Raw genomic sequence first — 13553 nt, 5'->3', positions numbered from 1 at the left:
GGGGTCCTCACTGATGTGGAAATTACCATTCTAAATTTTGAAAGGCAACAGGTCAGGGTTCAGTATTTTCATTGTACCACACATAAACAAATAGTAATCTACAGAGATTTCTGAGATCTCGCTCAGGTTTGATGAACTACTCATATATATGAGTAGTTCTAATAACCATAAGCCCAGCAGGAGATACAGTTGTATGCAAACGTTTGGGCACCCCTGATGATTTTTATGATTTTCCTTTATAAATCGTTGGTTGTCTAGATCAGAAATTTCAGTTAAATATATCATATAGCAGATAAACAAACTGATATTTAAGAAGTGAAATTAAGTTTCTAGTATTTACGGAACGTGTGCAATAATTATTTAAACAAAATTGGCCAGGTGCATAAATTTGGGCACCCTTGTCATTTTATTGATTTGAATACATTTAGCACTAATTATTGGAACACAAAATTGGTTTGGTAAGCTTATTGACCCTTGACCTCCTTAGACAGGTGAATCCAATCATGAGAAAGAGTATTTAAAGGTGGCCATTTGCAAATGTTTCCCCTTTTTGCATCTCTTCTAATGAGTGGCAACATGGGAGTCTCTAAACAACTCTCAAATGACCTGAAAACAAAGATTGTTCAACATCATGGTTTAAGGGAAGGATACAAAAAGCTATCTCAGAGATTTCAGCTGTCAGTTTCCACTGTGAGGAAATGGAAGACCACACAGTACTAGTTAAGGCCCAAAATGGCAGGCCAAGAAATATATTAGATAAGCTGAAGTAAAGGATGGTGAGAACAGTCAGTCAACCCACAGACCTGCTCCAAAGACCTACAACATGATCTTGCTGCAGATAGTGTCTCTGTGCATTGTTCAACTATACAGTGCACTTTGCACAAAGAGACGCTGTAATGCAGAGGAACCTTTTCTGCATACACGCTACAAACAGTCGCTTGAGGTATGCTAAAGCACATCTTGACAAGCCAGCTTCATTTTGGAATAAGGTACTGTTGACTGATGAAACTAAAATTGTGTTATTTGGACATAACAAGGGGAGGTATGCATGGCTGAAAAAGAGCACAGCATTCCAAGAAAAACACTTGCTACCTACAGTAAAATTTGGAGGTGGTTCCATCATGCTGTGTGGACAGTGCAGGTACTGGGAATCTTGCAGTCAGTATTAGCAGATTCTTGAGAACAATGTTCATGAATCAGTGACAAAGTTGAAGCTGTGCCAGGGCTGGATCTTTCAACAAGACAACTACCCTAAACACTGCTCAAAATCTACTAAAGCATTCATGCAGAGGAACAAGTACAATGTTCTGGAATGGCCATCTCAGTCCCCAGACCTGAATATTACTGAAAATCTGTGGTGTGATTTTAAGCGGGCTGTCCATGCTTGGAAACCAACAAACCTGACTAAAATGGAGATGTCAATGACATATCGCTGGAAGAGATAAACAAAACAGTGTGTTGCTTAGCATTTCTTAGAAATTTTTTGACCGAAAATACTGTTGGTTCATTTAATATTGCACTTTTTAACATAACATTTGTCAAGATACACCTGTGCAACAAGTCAGTAGCAGATCTTCCTGACATGTACAGAGTTGGGAACGACAGTTATCACTTTTTATTTTTCAAATAAAATACTGCATACATGTCATCATTAAATACACAAAGTACAGTTACACATGTGGATGTCAATATACAGAAGTGGACATTTCAGTGACAGACAGCAGGGATATTTTTTGATCAGGCAGTAGGGAAACCATAAAAGCATCCCTTAACATTTGTGAGTAAGTAAATCTCGGTTACTTCTTCATCTCAAGAATTCCACTCCCCGGGCGTCGTTTCTTTGCACTGCAGATGTTACAAAACTGCGCCCCAGGAATCTGAGACAGGAAATGGCAAAGTGTTACAGGGACCACAACACAAGGCAGTTAAGTTCTGTTTAACATCCTGTGACTGAAAGTAGATGAAAAGTGACCAAGTATAAAAGCCTATATTGCACTAAAAGCAATTGTTCTCTGTTCTGTAAGGAATAACAACAAATATATGAAAGTGTTATTATAGTTCGGCCAGTGGTGGGCACAGCTAACCAAAAAGTTAGCTTCAGTAACCGTTAATCTGCTAACTGGAAAAAAGTTAACTTTTATAAACCAACCGATAAATCCTAAAAACATTAGTGGAAGTTACAGATAAAAGCTAAACTGATAACTTTCAGTATTGATTTCAGTACACTGGCAGCTACTGACACAGCAATGAGTCAGCACTTCTGTCTCAGATCAGCCTTCTCTCAGCAAAAGAGACCTGGTGACCAGAGATAAAGGAGAGAAGGAAAAAAAAAAAGAAGATAATTTATCTTCACACCATACAGACCTGCCAACATATCACTGGAGTCATGCACAGGCAGACAGTTTTGACTTATGATTATAATTTTGAACAAACTAATTCCGGACAAGTTATTGAAATTAGCATCATGTCTGTCATTTTACAAAGTGAAAATACAGCTATATGTTTTAGTTTTAAAGTAATGCACAAATTTTGAAGGTTTTAGCATTTAGACACACATACCGCAATGCATTATGGGGACATTAGTTTCCTGTCATCAGCAGTGGTTGGTTGGTCGGTATATAAATATTTATAAAAATTTAAAACTAAAGAGGCAATTTGAAAACTGAAAATTCTGTTTGCTAAGTGATTCATCAATTTTAGCAAATGTGTGGCAAATGCTCTTCACACTGCCATGAAGACTGCCATCTCCTGGCCGGTAGATGGCAGTCTTCATGGCAAAAATAGACAAGAGCATTTGCCACACATTCCCTAAAAGTGATGAATTACTTATGTCAGGAAAGATGACTTTAAGCTTGCTTTCAGCTTGTTTTCATCTTGGAATATAATACGTGCCATGAAATTAATATACATGCTGTTGGATTAAACTGCACAGTGTTTGGTACCTTCCAGGAGTAAGAGAGGTCATGCCGGACTTTTCCATTGCAAATGGGGAGGCCCACGGAATGACCTCGGTGGTGAAGACGAGGGAATATATCTAAAAATGATTCTAACATGACAAGTATGATCAAATGAAGTAGTAATGTGTTAAAATTAAGAGTTGATTAGAAGATGTATTTTACAAATAAGTGAAATGAATGATTATATGAGTTGTTTTTCATAAAGAGTGCAGAGTCAGAGAAAAAGAGGAAGTGAAGAAGATGTCGCAAGTAGGGCAAGAAAAGCTGATGTTAACTGATCAAATGATTAAGATGTTAGTAAAAATGAAATGAATAATAAGGAATGAGAATGTTTGTATATGATCATATGAATTGTTTTTATGTGAAAGAGAGTTGTAATGAAATGATTGAATATGATTGATTGTGATTTTGAAGAAATGATTTAAAAGAATGAATTCTCAGAAAAGCTGAAGTGTTAACAGAAAAGAGGAACTTGAGAAATAAGTTACTGGTAGGGGCTGCGGAGATTTCCAGTAAAGCAGAAGGAGAAGGGAGTAAGTTTTGAGTCAACAGCATCCCCATGGTAACCAAGATCATCTGAGGACGACAAGAGTCAAGAACATATATAACCTGTTGAAACACCAGAAAACGGGGTTATTCTTCCAGGGAGAGATGCTGTTGCCACTACTCCCCTGCTACGAGGAGATCACAAGACTTGACCATCTTGTGAGCATCAATTGGAATCGTGGAGTGAGAGGATTGGAGCCATAAAAGATCATTTGAGAGAGATTTCAACTCCCACTCAGGCCGTCCAGTCATGGAGTAGCAGAACAATGGAGGATACTTAAGTCTGAGTGGGGAATGTTCAACGATTTCTCTCTCAAGGAACAACACCGCATACCAGAATGGATTAGATCAACTTTTGGTTGATTGAAGATGGAATAAATTCTTATGTGGATTAACTTCCTGAAGGATTACAATGTCACACAAGGATCGTGGTCAGCTAATGACTAATAGCTGATGAAGAGGAAATCAAGTTCATCAAGCTGGGGACCTTAACCTCAAAAGCCTTCCTCCCTCACTCCTAGGAAAATTTGTTGAGAAATCAATCCAGTCCCAGTCAAAGTAAGATCAGTCAGAATTATTGAATTAAAAACAAAAATCTCTGCCAATCATTATTCTAATTATACTTGAATTACTGTTGTGAAATTATCACCATATAACCTATTTTGATTATGTTATCGGCACTTGCAAAACCTGCAATAAAATTCCAAGCATGCAGTTAAAGTGTTAAGGCTTGGACATTGGATTATTGATGCTTCTTAAGGTGTAAAACTTAAGTTTATTGGGTGTACAACATCAAAAGGCTCTAAAAGGTTAGTCTGGTTTTTTTTAATGAAAATAACACATCCTGGGGACTCGCTGTACGAGTCACTAAATTTAAAATCTAGCAACATTCCAAGAGCCCTGATCCATAAGAGGAGAGCTGCCGTTAACGGGCATGGCCGGTTCGTATCCTGGTTCCTGAGAAGGCTATTCGACCGGGGTGCGAGATCAGCTTCAGCGGGGTGGACATCCGGATGGAGGCAGTGAGCAGCTAGAAGAATCTCCTCGCCACCAGCTTGAACAGCCTTTGTGCAGCCTTGCCGGGTAATACCCGAGGAGACACGAAGGTCGGACCCCAGAGACGGAGAGCTGGTTTTACACAAACACGCTCATCGGAGGGTGAGCGTGTGCCGTGTATCTAAAAAGCGGGATCTGACACTTAGCAAACAGAATTTTCAGTTTTCAATTTGGCTTTCTTTTTTTACAAATGAAAAACATTACATATTTACAAATACAGATTTATTTGTAAAACCCACCACACATTTCAGTATATGGTTATACCGACCAACCAGCCACTGCTGATGTCAGGAAACTAATGTTCTCATAATGCATTGCGGCATGTGTGTCTAAACCCTAAACCTTCCAAAACTAGTGCATTACTTTAAAACTAAAACATATAGCTGATATTTTCACTTTGTAAAATGACAGACGTGACATTAATTTCAATAAATAGTTTGGAATTAGTTTGTTTAAAATTATAACCATAAGTCAAAACTGTCTGCCTGTGCATGACTCCACTGATATGCCGGCAGGTCTGTATGGTGTGAAGATAAATAATTTTTTTCCTCCGTCTTCTGTTCTCTGTGGTAGTCAGTTCTCTTCTACCTGCAGAGGATAGAACGCTACCATTCATGGCTGTCTGTCCGCTACAAAACATGTAACACTTTGATTTCAGACTTCACAAATGTTTTTAACTGTTAAGCTTTATTCACTATGCCTGCAAAAATATGTTAGCGGTCTAAAAGTTATCAGAACTAAATTTATTGGAAGCTGATTGGTCCGCTGATGTTTTTCAAAGTTATCTGGAAAGCTAATCCACTAATGAAAACGTTAGCTTCAATAATTACCGGATAGTGGATTAGCAGAACTGTGCCCACCACTGATTTCAGCTACTTACAGTTTCTGGAGATGGTCCGCACTCCTTATGGAACATGTGTCTGCAGTGAAACACAACCACGCTGAAGGGTTTGGCCATGTCTGAAACAAATGGGTGCAACAGAAATTGAGAAAAGGACAGCTATTAATTGCAACTCAACAACACCACCCACAAGAATGAAGACAGTAATGGCTATGGCCATCTAACATTTGATCCCAATGACCTTGACCTTCACCCAAATGATTTACCTCTGGCTGACCTTGCCTGGGCAATTCTGGAATTCACCTAAGCATGTGCCACATTTGATCCAAAGTGGGTTGAAAACCAAATTCCTTGACCTTGGAAAAAGTTTTTTTGTTGACAATTTTTTTTTCTAATAATCTTCACTGGCATACCAAGTGTGGAAAAATACCCAGAACGAGTAGGACAACAAACATGACCTTGAACCAATGATTGACCTTTGGCAAATTAAACCTTGATGAGCAATTTTGGAACCCATTCCCATATGTGCCAAGTTCAATGAAAATCTTAGTGTCCTTTGACACCAGCGACTGACCCGAGAAAAATTTGACCTTACTTAGGCATTTGCAGAATCCACTCCATGTGTGCCATGTTTGGTGCAAACTGAGGTGATAGTAGTAATAATAATAAACTTTGAACCCCCCCCCCCCCCCCAATGACCTTGACCTTTCCCAAAACCCCTGGAGGGCATTTCTGAGGTCAACCAACATGCACACTGAAAGTTTGGAAGATACTGGCCCAAGCATTTTGGAGGAGACCAAACAAACACATGCACGCACTTACACTCCTCAAATTATATTATGATGCTTCATTAGAAGAAATACATGTAGATTACAACTTACCTGATGGTAATATTGCAGCATGGCATGATTCACAGATGTTCTCATCTACAAAATACATAATAAAATCTTAAAACTTAAATGACAAACAGTAGCAATGTTATTTCTGAGCTGTAGCAGCTCAGAAATAATTTCCACTGTTTCATCATGCACAAATAAAAACACACGCACCGTCTACTCTGACTCCCCTCATTTGAGTTCGGTGCATTTTTTGGAGCAAAGAGAGGGAGTCTGCCACCAGGATCTTTTTGCATCCTTCTCTCAGCAGAATCTTAGAATCGTGAAAAATACATTGACAAATAAACAGCACGTTAACTGGTACAGAAGACGGAGCAATATCATAATTTCTATAAGTAACATCAAAATTACAAGATCCACTTAAGCACGAGATGGCACACAAAGTTCACACGTTCATCAAAGCAAAATAGTCCAGTTGTCAGCAGGATCTCAATAGATCTTTGTAATGTTCTAAAATGCATTAATGACAAATACCATGTCTGGTAATTTTAAAGAAGCAAACTATTGGAAAAACAATGAGCGTATACCAGCTACCTTTACATTTGTCATTGATATATTCTGGTGCAGATGGGGGCGATGTTGTGCCAAAGAACAAATATCACTGGAATCAATGGGAGACCTTTTAAAATATAAGTAAAAATGATCCTGCCCGAAAATTTAATCAACTCCTCCTTGTCAAAGACTGACCTCTGTACCAAATTACATTGAAGTCTGATATGCCTTTTGGAGAAATCCAGCTAACAGACAAAGAAACCACTGGCAATTACTTAGAAAAAGCAACAATTATATGAAGAATAGATTTTACCTCACAATACATGATCAAAAACAGAAATTATACAATGTATTTTTTCCAGAATCATTTAGTCTTCATAATTTCATTTTTGTAGCCAGAAAAATTACTTTTGGTCATGCTATAACATGACTGAATATTCAACTAAAGTGTTTTTTTCTTCTTTTTTTTTTTTTGGCTTAGTGCAAAACTAGACCATCTCTAATTGTGGACATTTAAATCTGTGCATTTAATATTTTTCTATTTTAGGGTTTAATAAGCTTTCAACCCAAACCAAACTAAAACCAGGGGGGTTATATTTTTGCATCTACTAATTATGACATCAATCATTAAAAAAAACAGTATGATACTGTACAGTAAATGATCCAGAATACATATGGAGAAAATGCAGTTTTAAACATTAAGCATACAACAAAAAAGTTTTGGGCCTTAAGCATTTTTATGTCTATTTATATTATATGAATCAGTAGCTCATCTTTTTAATCTATTCTACAAATCAATTCCGAAGAATACATGAAAGCTCTCTTCCACCGTTTATTGGAACAGTCATACTTTATCAAAATCCAGACAAGACAGTTAAAGGTGAATCTAAGTCTGCATCATAAAAGCAAAGAACAACAAAATTTGATCTACTCTGTGTTTTGAACCTGTAGGTTGTAGTCATGAAGGATTTTCACAAGTGAATCTCTGAGGTTTGGGATCTCCATTCCCTCCTTAATGCGATGGATGAGCAGGATGGGATCCACATGAGTCCCAATATTATTTAGCAGGCCAGTTATGAATGCTGGAGAGACAGCACCAAACAGACACACATAAAATATTAGAAAGAGACAAAACTGATGAAGAAAACAAACAAACACTACAGGTTCCACATTCGACAGACATACGTGGTTTGTCAATAGAGTATGAGATAAGATTCTCCCAGAGCTCAACGTCATCCTGCTCTTTGGCAAACTCAATGGCCTTGTCCACATCCCCCAGCTCCTCCATGATCATCTGTAGAGCTCGCCTGCAATTCCCCATCCTGCCTGGAAGCAACATGTTGGCTCAGTTTCTTGTACCAATTTTTAAAAACAGTTAAAACAAGGGTTACTTAAGACTTACTGAGCAAGAAGACTGTCTCCTCTACGAAGTTCCTCTGCTGACAAATCTCAAGAGCCTGAGAGAGGAGAAACAACATGTCCAAAATTAGTCCCACAGCATTAGATCATAAATGGTCAAATAATGGATACTTGCCAAAAGCTGGAATTTTCAGGCTAGATCAAGAAAAAAAAATGCATATAATTACATACAATTGTGGTCGGACGTTTACATACACCCAACATAGGCATGAATGTCAAGGGTAATTTGGGGCATTTAACGATGTCTTTGAACTGTTCTTTTGTCAGTGTGGAATGATTGTACAGCAAACATTACTAATGACTTCAAAAAACAAGAAATGGGTGCACAAGTTTGAATTTATTTTGGATCTTCTCTAATCCACACAGGGTCAAAATTATACATACAGGCTCAAATATACACATACATATACACTGATAATTAAATGTTCCTTAGCAAGCTGGACCTCAACCACATGCTTTTGGTAGCCATCAACAAGCTTCTGGCATAATTCTAACTGGATATTTGACCACTCTTCCTGGCAGAATTGGTAGAGTTCATTCAAATTGGTTGGTTTCCTGGCACGGACCTGGCTTTTAAGTCCACAAATTTTCAATAGGGTTAAGGTTGGGGCTTTTGGAATGCCATTCCAGAAGCTTAATCTTAGCCTGATATATCCAATCGTCAACTTCAAAAAGCCACCAGGGGTATTTTTGAGAACTTTTAGCATGTGAGTCGACAGATTTTTCAAGACATATCCTGAAAATTTCACCTTATTCTGCAAAATTTCCAATTTTTTATGCTAAAGTTCTTGGATTAGATGTTTTTATGTCAGCTGTGGTATACTATGTGCACGCTATGTGGTAGGATGATATGCAAGATTAGTTGTACCTTTTCAAGTGGGCAGTGTGTGCTATCCCTGAGAAAAGGTAAGAGATTTGGTCGGTCATATTCTGCATACAGGCCAATCTGTCTTTCGTGGTACTTTCGGCCTTTGTGATGGTCCCGTTTGAACAGTTTGTGGAGGTACTGTGGGGAAACGGAGGTGCAAGCAAACAACACAAATCACACGACTTTTCATTTGTGCTCAAATGTGATTATACTTAAATTTATACTGATCTCAACTTACAATGTGCAGAAGCTCTGGTCTGCTGGTTAGTTCTTCCACCACCTTGTCTGTCTGTTAGTGGAGACACGAGAAACAGGATGAGCAAATTGCATATTTATAACAGATTCTTTAGAAAAAAGGAAACACCAAGTACACATACCGATATCTTGTCTTCGTTGTCAAGAAGCATGTCAACTGCTTGCTAAAAAAATTGGAACAGACATTACGACAAGCAGACCGGCGTAAAATAATACATCCACTGATGAGAAACTAATTTAGTACGGCCAGTGAGAAATATCACACAAATTTGTTTATTTCTGACATGAAAAAGTAAACAGGGCATATTTTCAGCTCAAGTAATCTTTTACCTCTTTATCAAACTCCATGAGGAGGACAATCTTGTCTTCTATCGATGAGAAAAGGTTGTGTTTGTGGATCAGCTGGTAAACATCTTTATGCCTCAGTCTCAGGTAGATTTCTAGGGCTCTGTCATACCGCTGATCATAGGTGTACCTGCCATGGCATCAAAAGTGAATAACTAGTCAATGAATCCAAAGCCAAAACCAGAGTTTGGCCTAACTTTATTATTTCCAAGTCAGATATGCTTCTACATAATAATGGTGTTGATTTGAGAAAACTCACAATGCCGTCCATCGTAATGAGCTCAAGGGACTCAAGACTATTTGCTGTGCTTGTCAGATTTATGGAAAACTCTGTAATCAGCAGAGCGGGTAGCTTAGGGGGACAGGCACTGAGCTACCAGTATGTAGACCTGGATTTGACTCCCTGTTGTGCTACCAATCTGTGTCTTTGGACAAGTCACTTCACTTATATTACTCCAGTCCACTTTTGCTAGAGAATTAACCTGCAATGGATTTCCCTGAAAAAGGAAAAATTCCCTGACCTGGTGTACTGAATTTGATCACTTTTCTTAAAAGGTCCTATAAATACTTTAGTTACACTAAAGTGACATCTCAGGCTAAAACATATTACTTCCCTTTAGCCACTCTTTCCTTCCTCACTGCTCATTGAGGAGAAGGAATGCCAGTTTGGAGTCATGATGGAGCCTTTTAGCAGCTCAAATGACTCTCTAAGAAAAGCCAGACCTATGTCGATTCTAGTCTAACCACGTTCTTGATCAGGGGTTTTGTTTAATTCTCTGATTGTGGTTTCTTGGGGCAACGAATTTCTAAAAAGTTGCTACTCTTAGCCTCTTTATAAATGCGGGGAGGGGCAATGATTTTACAGGGTGTGGCTTACACACATTAACCATGCACACCCAGCTGGTCTGAGTATGAAAAAAAAGAAAGTTTGTATTACAACACACAAAGAGGGAATGTTGCTTCATTCTCTACACAGGACACCATTACATCGGAAATTTGTTGCTGGCTGTTATATTAATGATAAGAATGTCTAATACGAGCCTTAATGTGTGGCATGGTGTGTTCCACTCATTAAATAATGTGCAGTTAAAATCAAATGACAATTAATTTACTCTGGAGGCACTCACAATTCAGCCAACGTGGTGAGTAATATCCTGTTTGTGGGGTCCTTCTTCAGGTGGTCAGTGACAGCCTGAACAATGGCCATGTTATTATAAAGCTCCCCTGGCCATTCCCGAATCAGTGTGGCAAAACCCTTTACAAAGCAGAACAGACCATCAGATGACATAAACTCACCAATGGATTAATACTGAATTCATCACACGGCATCAAGAATATTCAGGGACAACACTGTACCTCATAATCGGTTTTAAGAAATTCATGCAGAATCATTTCATAGATGGCCGGTCTGAGACGCAGATCGCCTCTGGGCAAATACTGACTGATGGCCTGGGATTGAAGGAAGACAGTGTGAGAAGGTTGATAACAGCTTGGTGCCAGATGAGTCAACATTTCTAAGAGAGAAAATATTGTTTGTTTGTTTTGGGTTTTTTTTTTTTACAGTCAATTTGTAGCATACCTTCAACTGCCCAATGGTCTTGAACCTGTACACTTCATTCTCCCACAGTTCCATGTTTTTTCCAAGAACCTTTTGGCATTTCCTAGAATGAGAATGAAATAAAACTGAGAATGATTACTGCTGTAAATTTATGTCAACTGGCTTTAAATATGGAAATAACTTTGACAAATTACTTAAAACCATTTTGACTGTCAAATCCTGTTTTAGTTCATTTTATGTACAATTTCTTTTCTTCACAACTCTAGACTTTCATTCCACTAACATAAGTCTTCTTAGAGAGTAGATCTGCATGTTTTGTACCTTGCTGCACCATCATAATCTCCCTTTTCTACAAGGTGGTTAATGTAGGCCATCCCAATTTTCTGAACGTCATGCCGCTTAATATTTTTGAAGCTTATCTCTGCCGCCATCAATGCCTCCTGCCACAGGTAAATCAAAGCAACAGGACACAACACGAAACATTACACTAAAGAAGCATTAAAAAACAAAATAAACAAACACAATGGCACAAACCTCATATTTCTTCTTTTCCAGCAGCCAGTCAATATGGTCATCTTGATCTCGCTCTTTAGCCACAACAATGTCTTTGGGACTGATGATGTAGAAGAGTGACTCTCCCTCAGAATGCTCTGTTAATGAAAATGCCCCATGTCTCTGATATTTGATCAACAATGCACAATTAAATAAGAGTGCAGTAAAAGGTCACATGACATTTGTCCGAGGGTGGATTTTATAGGCTCACCAAGCCGGTAGTCTCGACATTCATTTTCTTTAAAGTTGCGCACAGTCAGCGCATCAGAAGATATTTCTTCGCATCTCTCAGGCAGCGGCTGGATGATGTCAAGACGAGGTCGTGCAAGAAATTCCTCATCCTGCTCAGACACACAAATAAGTTACATTTTTATAGTTCATCTATGCAGACTGAATTTAAAAATAAGCTATTAATAATTTTAGAAATTATGGAATGCTTGATTGCTGACATCAGTAATGTTTTGCCAATAGAACTGCCAAAGGTCTGTGCTTTTACATTTAACTGACAAACACAAACTACTTATTTTTCATTATCAAAACAAAATATTTAGTAAAAACAAATATACCATATGATCAGAGTTTTCCTTCACAAAAAACAGGGTGACAAGTTGGTCCACAAGCGGTGCCAAACCACTGATATAGAACTCCGTCTCAAACGCGGACACTGTTCAAAATAAATAAATAAATAAATAAAAGACACAAAAACAAAATAATCAAATAGACAGTGCAAATAATGGAAATGGTTTGGATTTTAAAGCAAACGTCATGTTGTGTAGCTTCAATAAGTGACTTTAACATCGAACAAACGCTGCCTCAGTTAAAGGCTGAAAAACGAGAGCCACATACAAGTTTAGCACAAGAAATAAGAGAATGTGCAAATCCAGGCTGCTTGAGAGAGAGAGAGAGAGAGAGAGAGAGAATGCTGCCGACATACAGGGCGTCCAGTAAGTATTCACAGCGCTACGCTTTTTCCACATTTTGTTATTTTACAGCCTTATTCCAAAATGAATGAAATTAATTTGTCCTCAAAATTCTACACACAATACCCCATAATGACAAGGTGAAAATAGTTTTTTTTTTTTTAGATTTTGGCAAATTTATTAAAAATAAAAAGGAACTAAGAAATCACATGTACTTTAGTATTCACAGCCTTTGCCATGATGCTCAAAATTGAGCTCAAGTGCATCTCGTTTTCACTGATCATCCTTGAGATGTTTCTGCAGCTTTATTTGAGTCCACCTGGGGTAAATTAAGTTGACTGGACATGACTTGGAAAGGCACACACCTGTCTAAACATAAAGGTTCCACAGTTGACAGTGCATGTCAGAGCACAAACTAAGCATGAAGTCAAAGAAATTGTCTGTAGACATCTGAGACAGGATTGCCTTGAGGCACAAATCTGGGGAAGGGCACATAAACATTTCTGCTACTTTGAAGGTCCCAATGAGCACAGTGACCTCCATCATCAGTAAATAGAAGAAGTTCAGATCCACCAGCACTCTTCAAGAGCTTATCACCCATCCAAACTGAGCGATCAAGAGAGAAGGGCCTTAGCCAGGGAGGTGATCAAGAACCTGATGGTCACTCTGTCAGAGTTCCAGCATTCCTCTGTGGAGAGAGGAAAACCTTCCACATCTCTGCAGCAATCCACCCATCAGGCCTGTATGATAGATTGGCCAGACAGAAGCCACTCCTTACAAAAAGGCACATGGCAGCCCACCTGGAGTTTGCCAAAAGGCACCTGAAGGACTCTCAGACCACAAAAAAC

The 13553-nt window shown here is 38.5% G+C and overlaps 1 protein-coding gene across 1 annotated transcript in view; it reads right to left on the bottom strand.

Moving 5' to 3' along the window:
- Positions 1-1650: 1650 nt before the first annotated feature.
- The window catches only part of vps41 (VPS41 subunit of HOPS complex), a 56451-nt gene continuing 44548 nt past the window's right edge, over positions 1651-13553 (bottom strand). The window contains exons 11-28 of the mRNA XM_034167410.1: positions 12352-12449; positions 11997-12126; positions 11768-11883; positions 11555-11673; positions 11255-11336; positions 11032-11124; positions 10803-10930; positions 9661-9805; positions 9453-9494; positions 9314-9364; positions 9076-9213; positions 8191-8245; positions 7974-8114; positions 7734-7870; positions 6450-6549; positions 6282-6326; positions 5440-5519; positions 1651-1877 (exon numbers count right to left, since the gene is read on the bottom strand). Of these exons, the coding sequence (XP_034023301.1) occupies positions 1797-1877; positions 5440-5519; positions 6282-6326; positions 6450-6549; positions 7734-7870; positions 7974-8114; positions 8191-8245; positions 9076-9213; positions 9314-9364; positions 9453-9494; positions 9661-9805; positions 10803-10930; positions 11032-11124; positions 11255-11336; positions 11555-11673; positions 11768-11883; positions 11997-12126; positions 12352-12449 (1781 nt within the window). The 3' untranslated portion in view covers positions 1651-1796. The remainder of the gene's footprint in view (positions 1878-5439; positions 5520-6281; positions 6327-6449; positions 6550-7733; positions 7871-7973; positions 8115-8190; positions 8246-9075; positions 9214-9313; positions 9365-9452; positions 9495-9660; positions 9806-10802; positions 10931-11031; positions 11125-11254; positions 11337-11554; positions 11674-11767; positions 11884-11996; positions 12127-12351; positions 12450-13553) is intronic.

The sequence above is a fragment of the Thalassophryne amazonica genome, chromosome 1 (genome assembly GCF_902500255.1).
Source record: "Thalassophryne amazonica chromosome 1, fThaAma1.1, whole genome shotgun sequence".
Classification (NCBI taxonomy): Eukaryota; Metazoa; Chordata; class Actinopteri; order Batrachoidiformes; family Batrachoididae; genus Thalassophryne; species Thalassophryne amazonica.
Note: the sequence above shows the minus strand (reverse complement) of the source record. Positions and strands in the feature narration are given on the sequence as shown.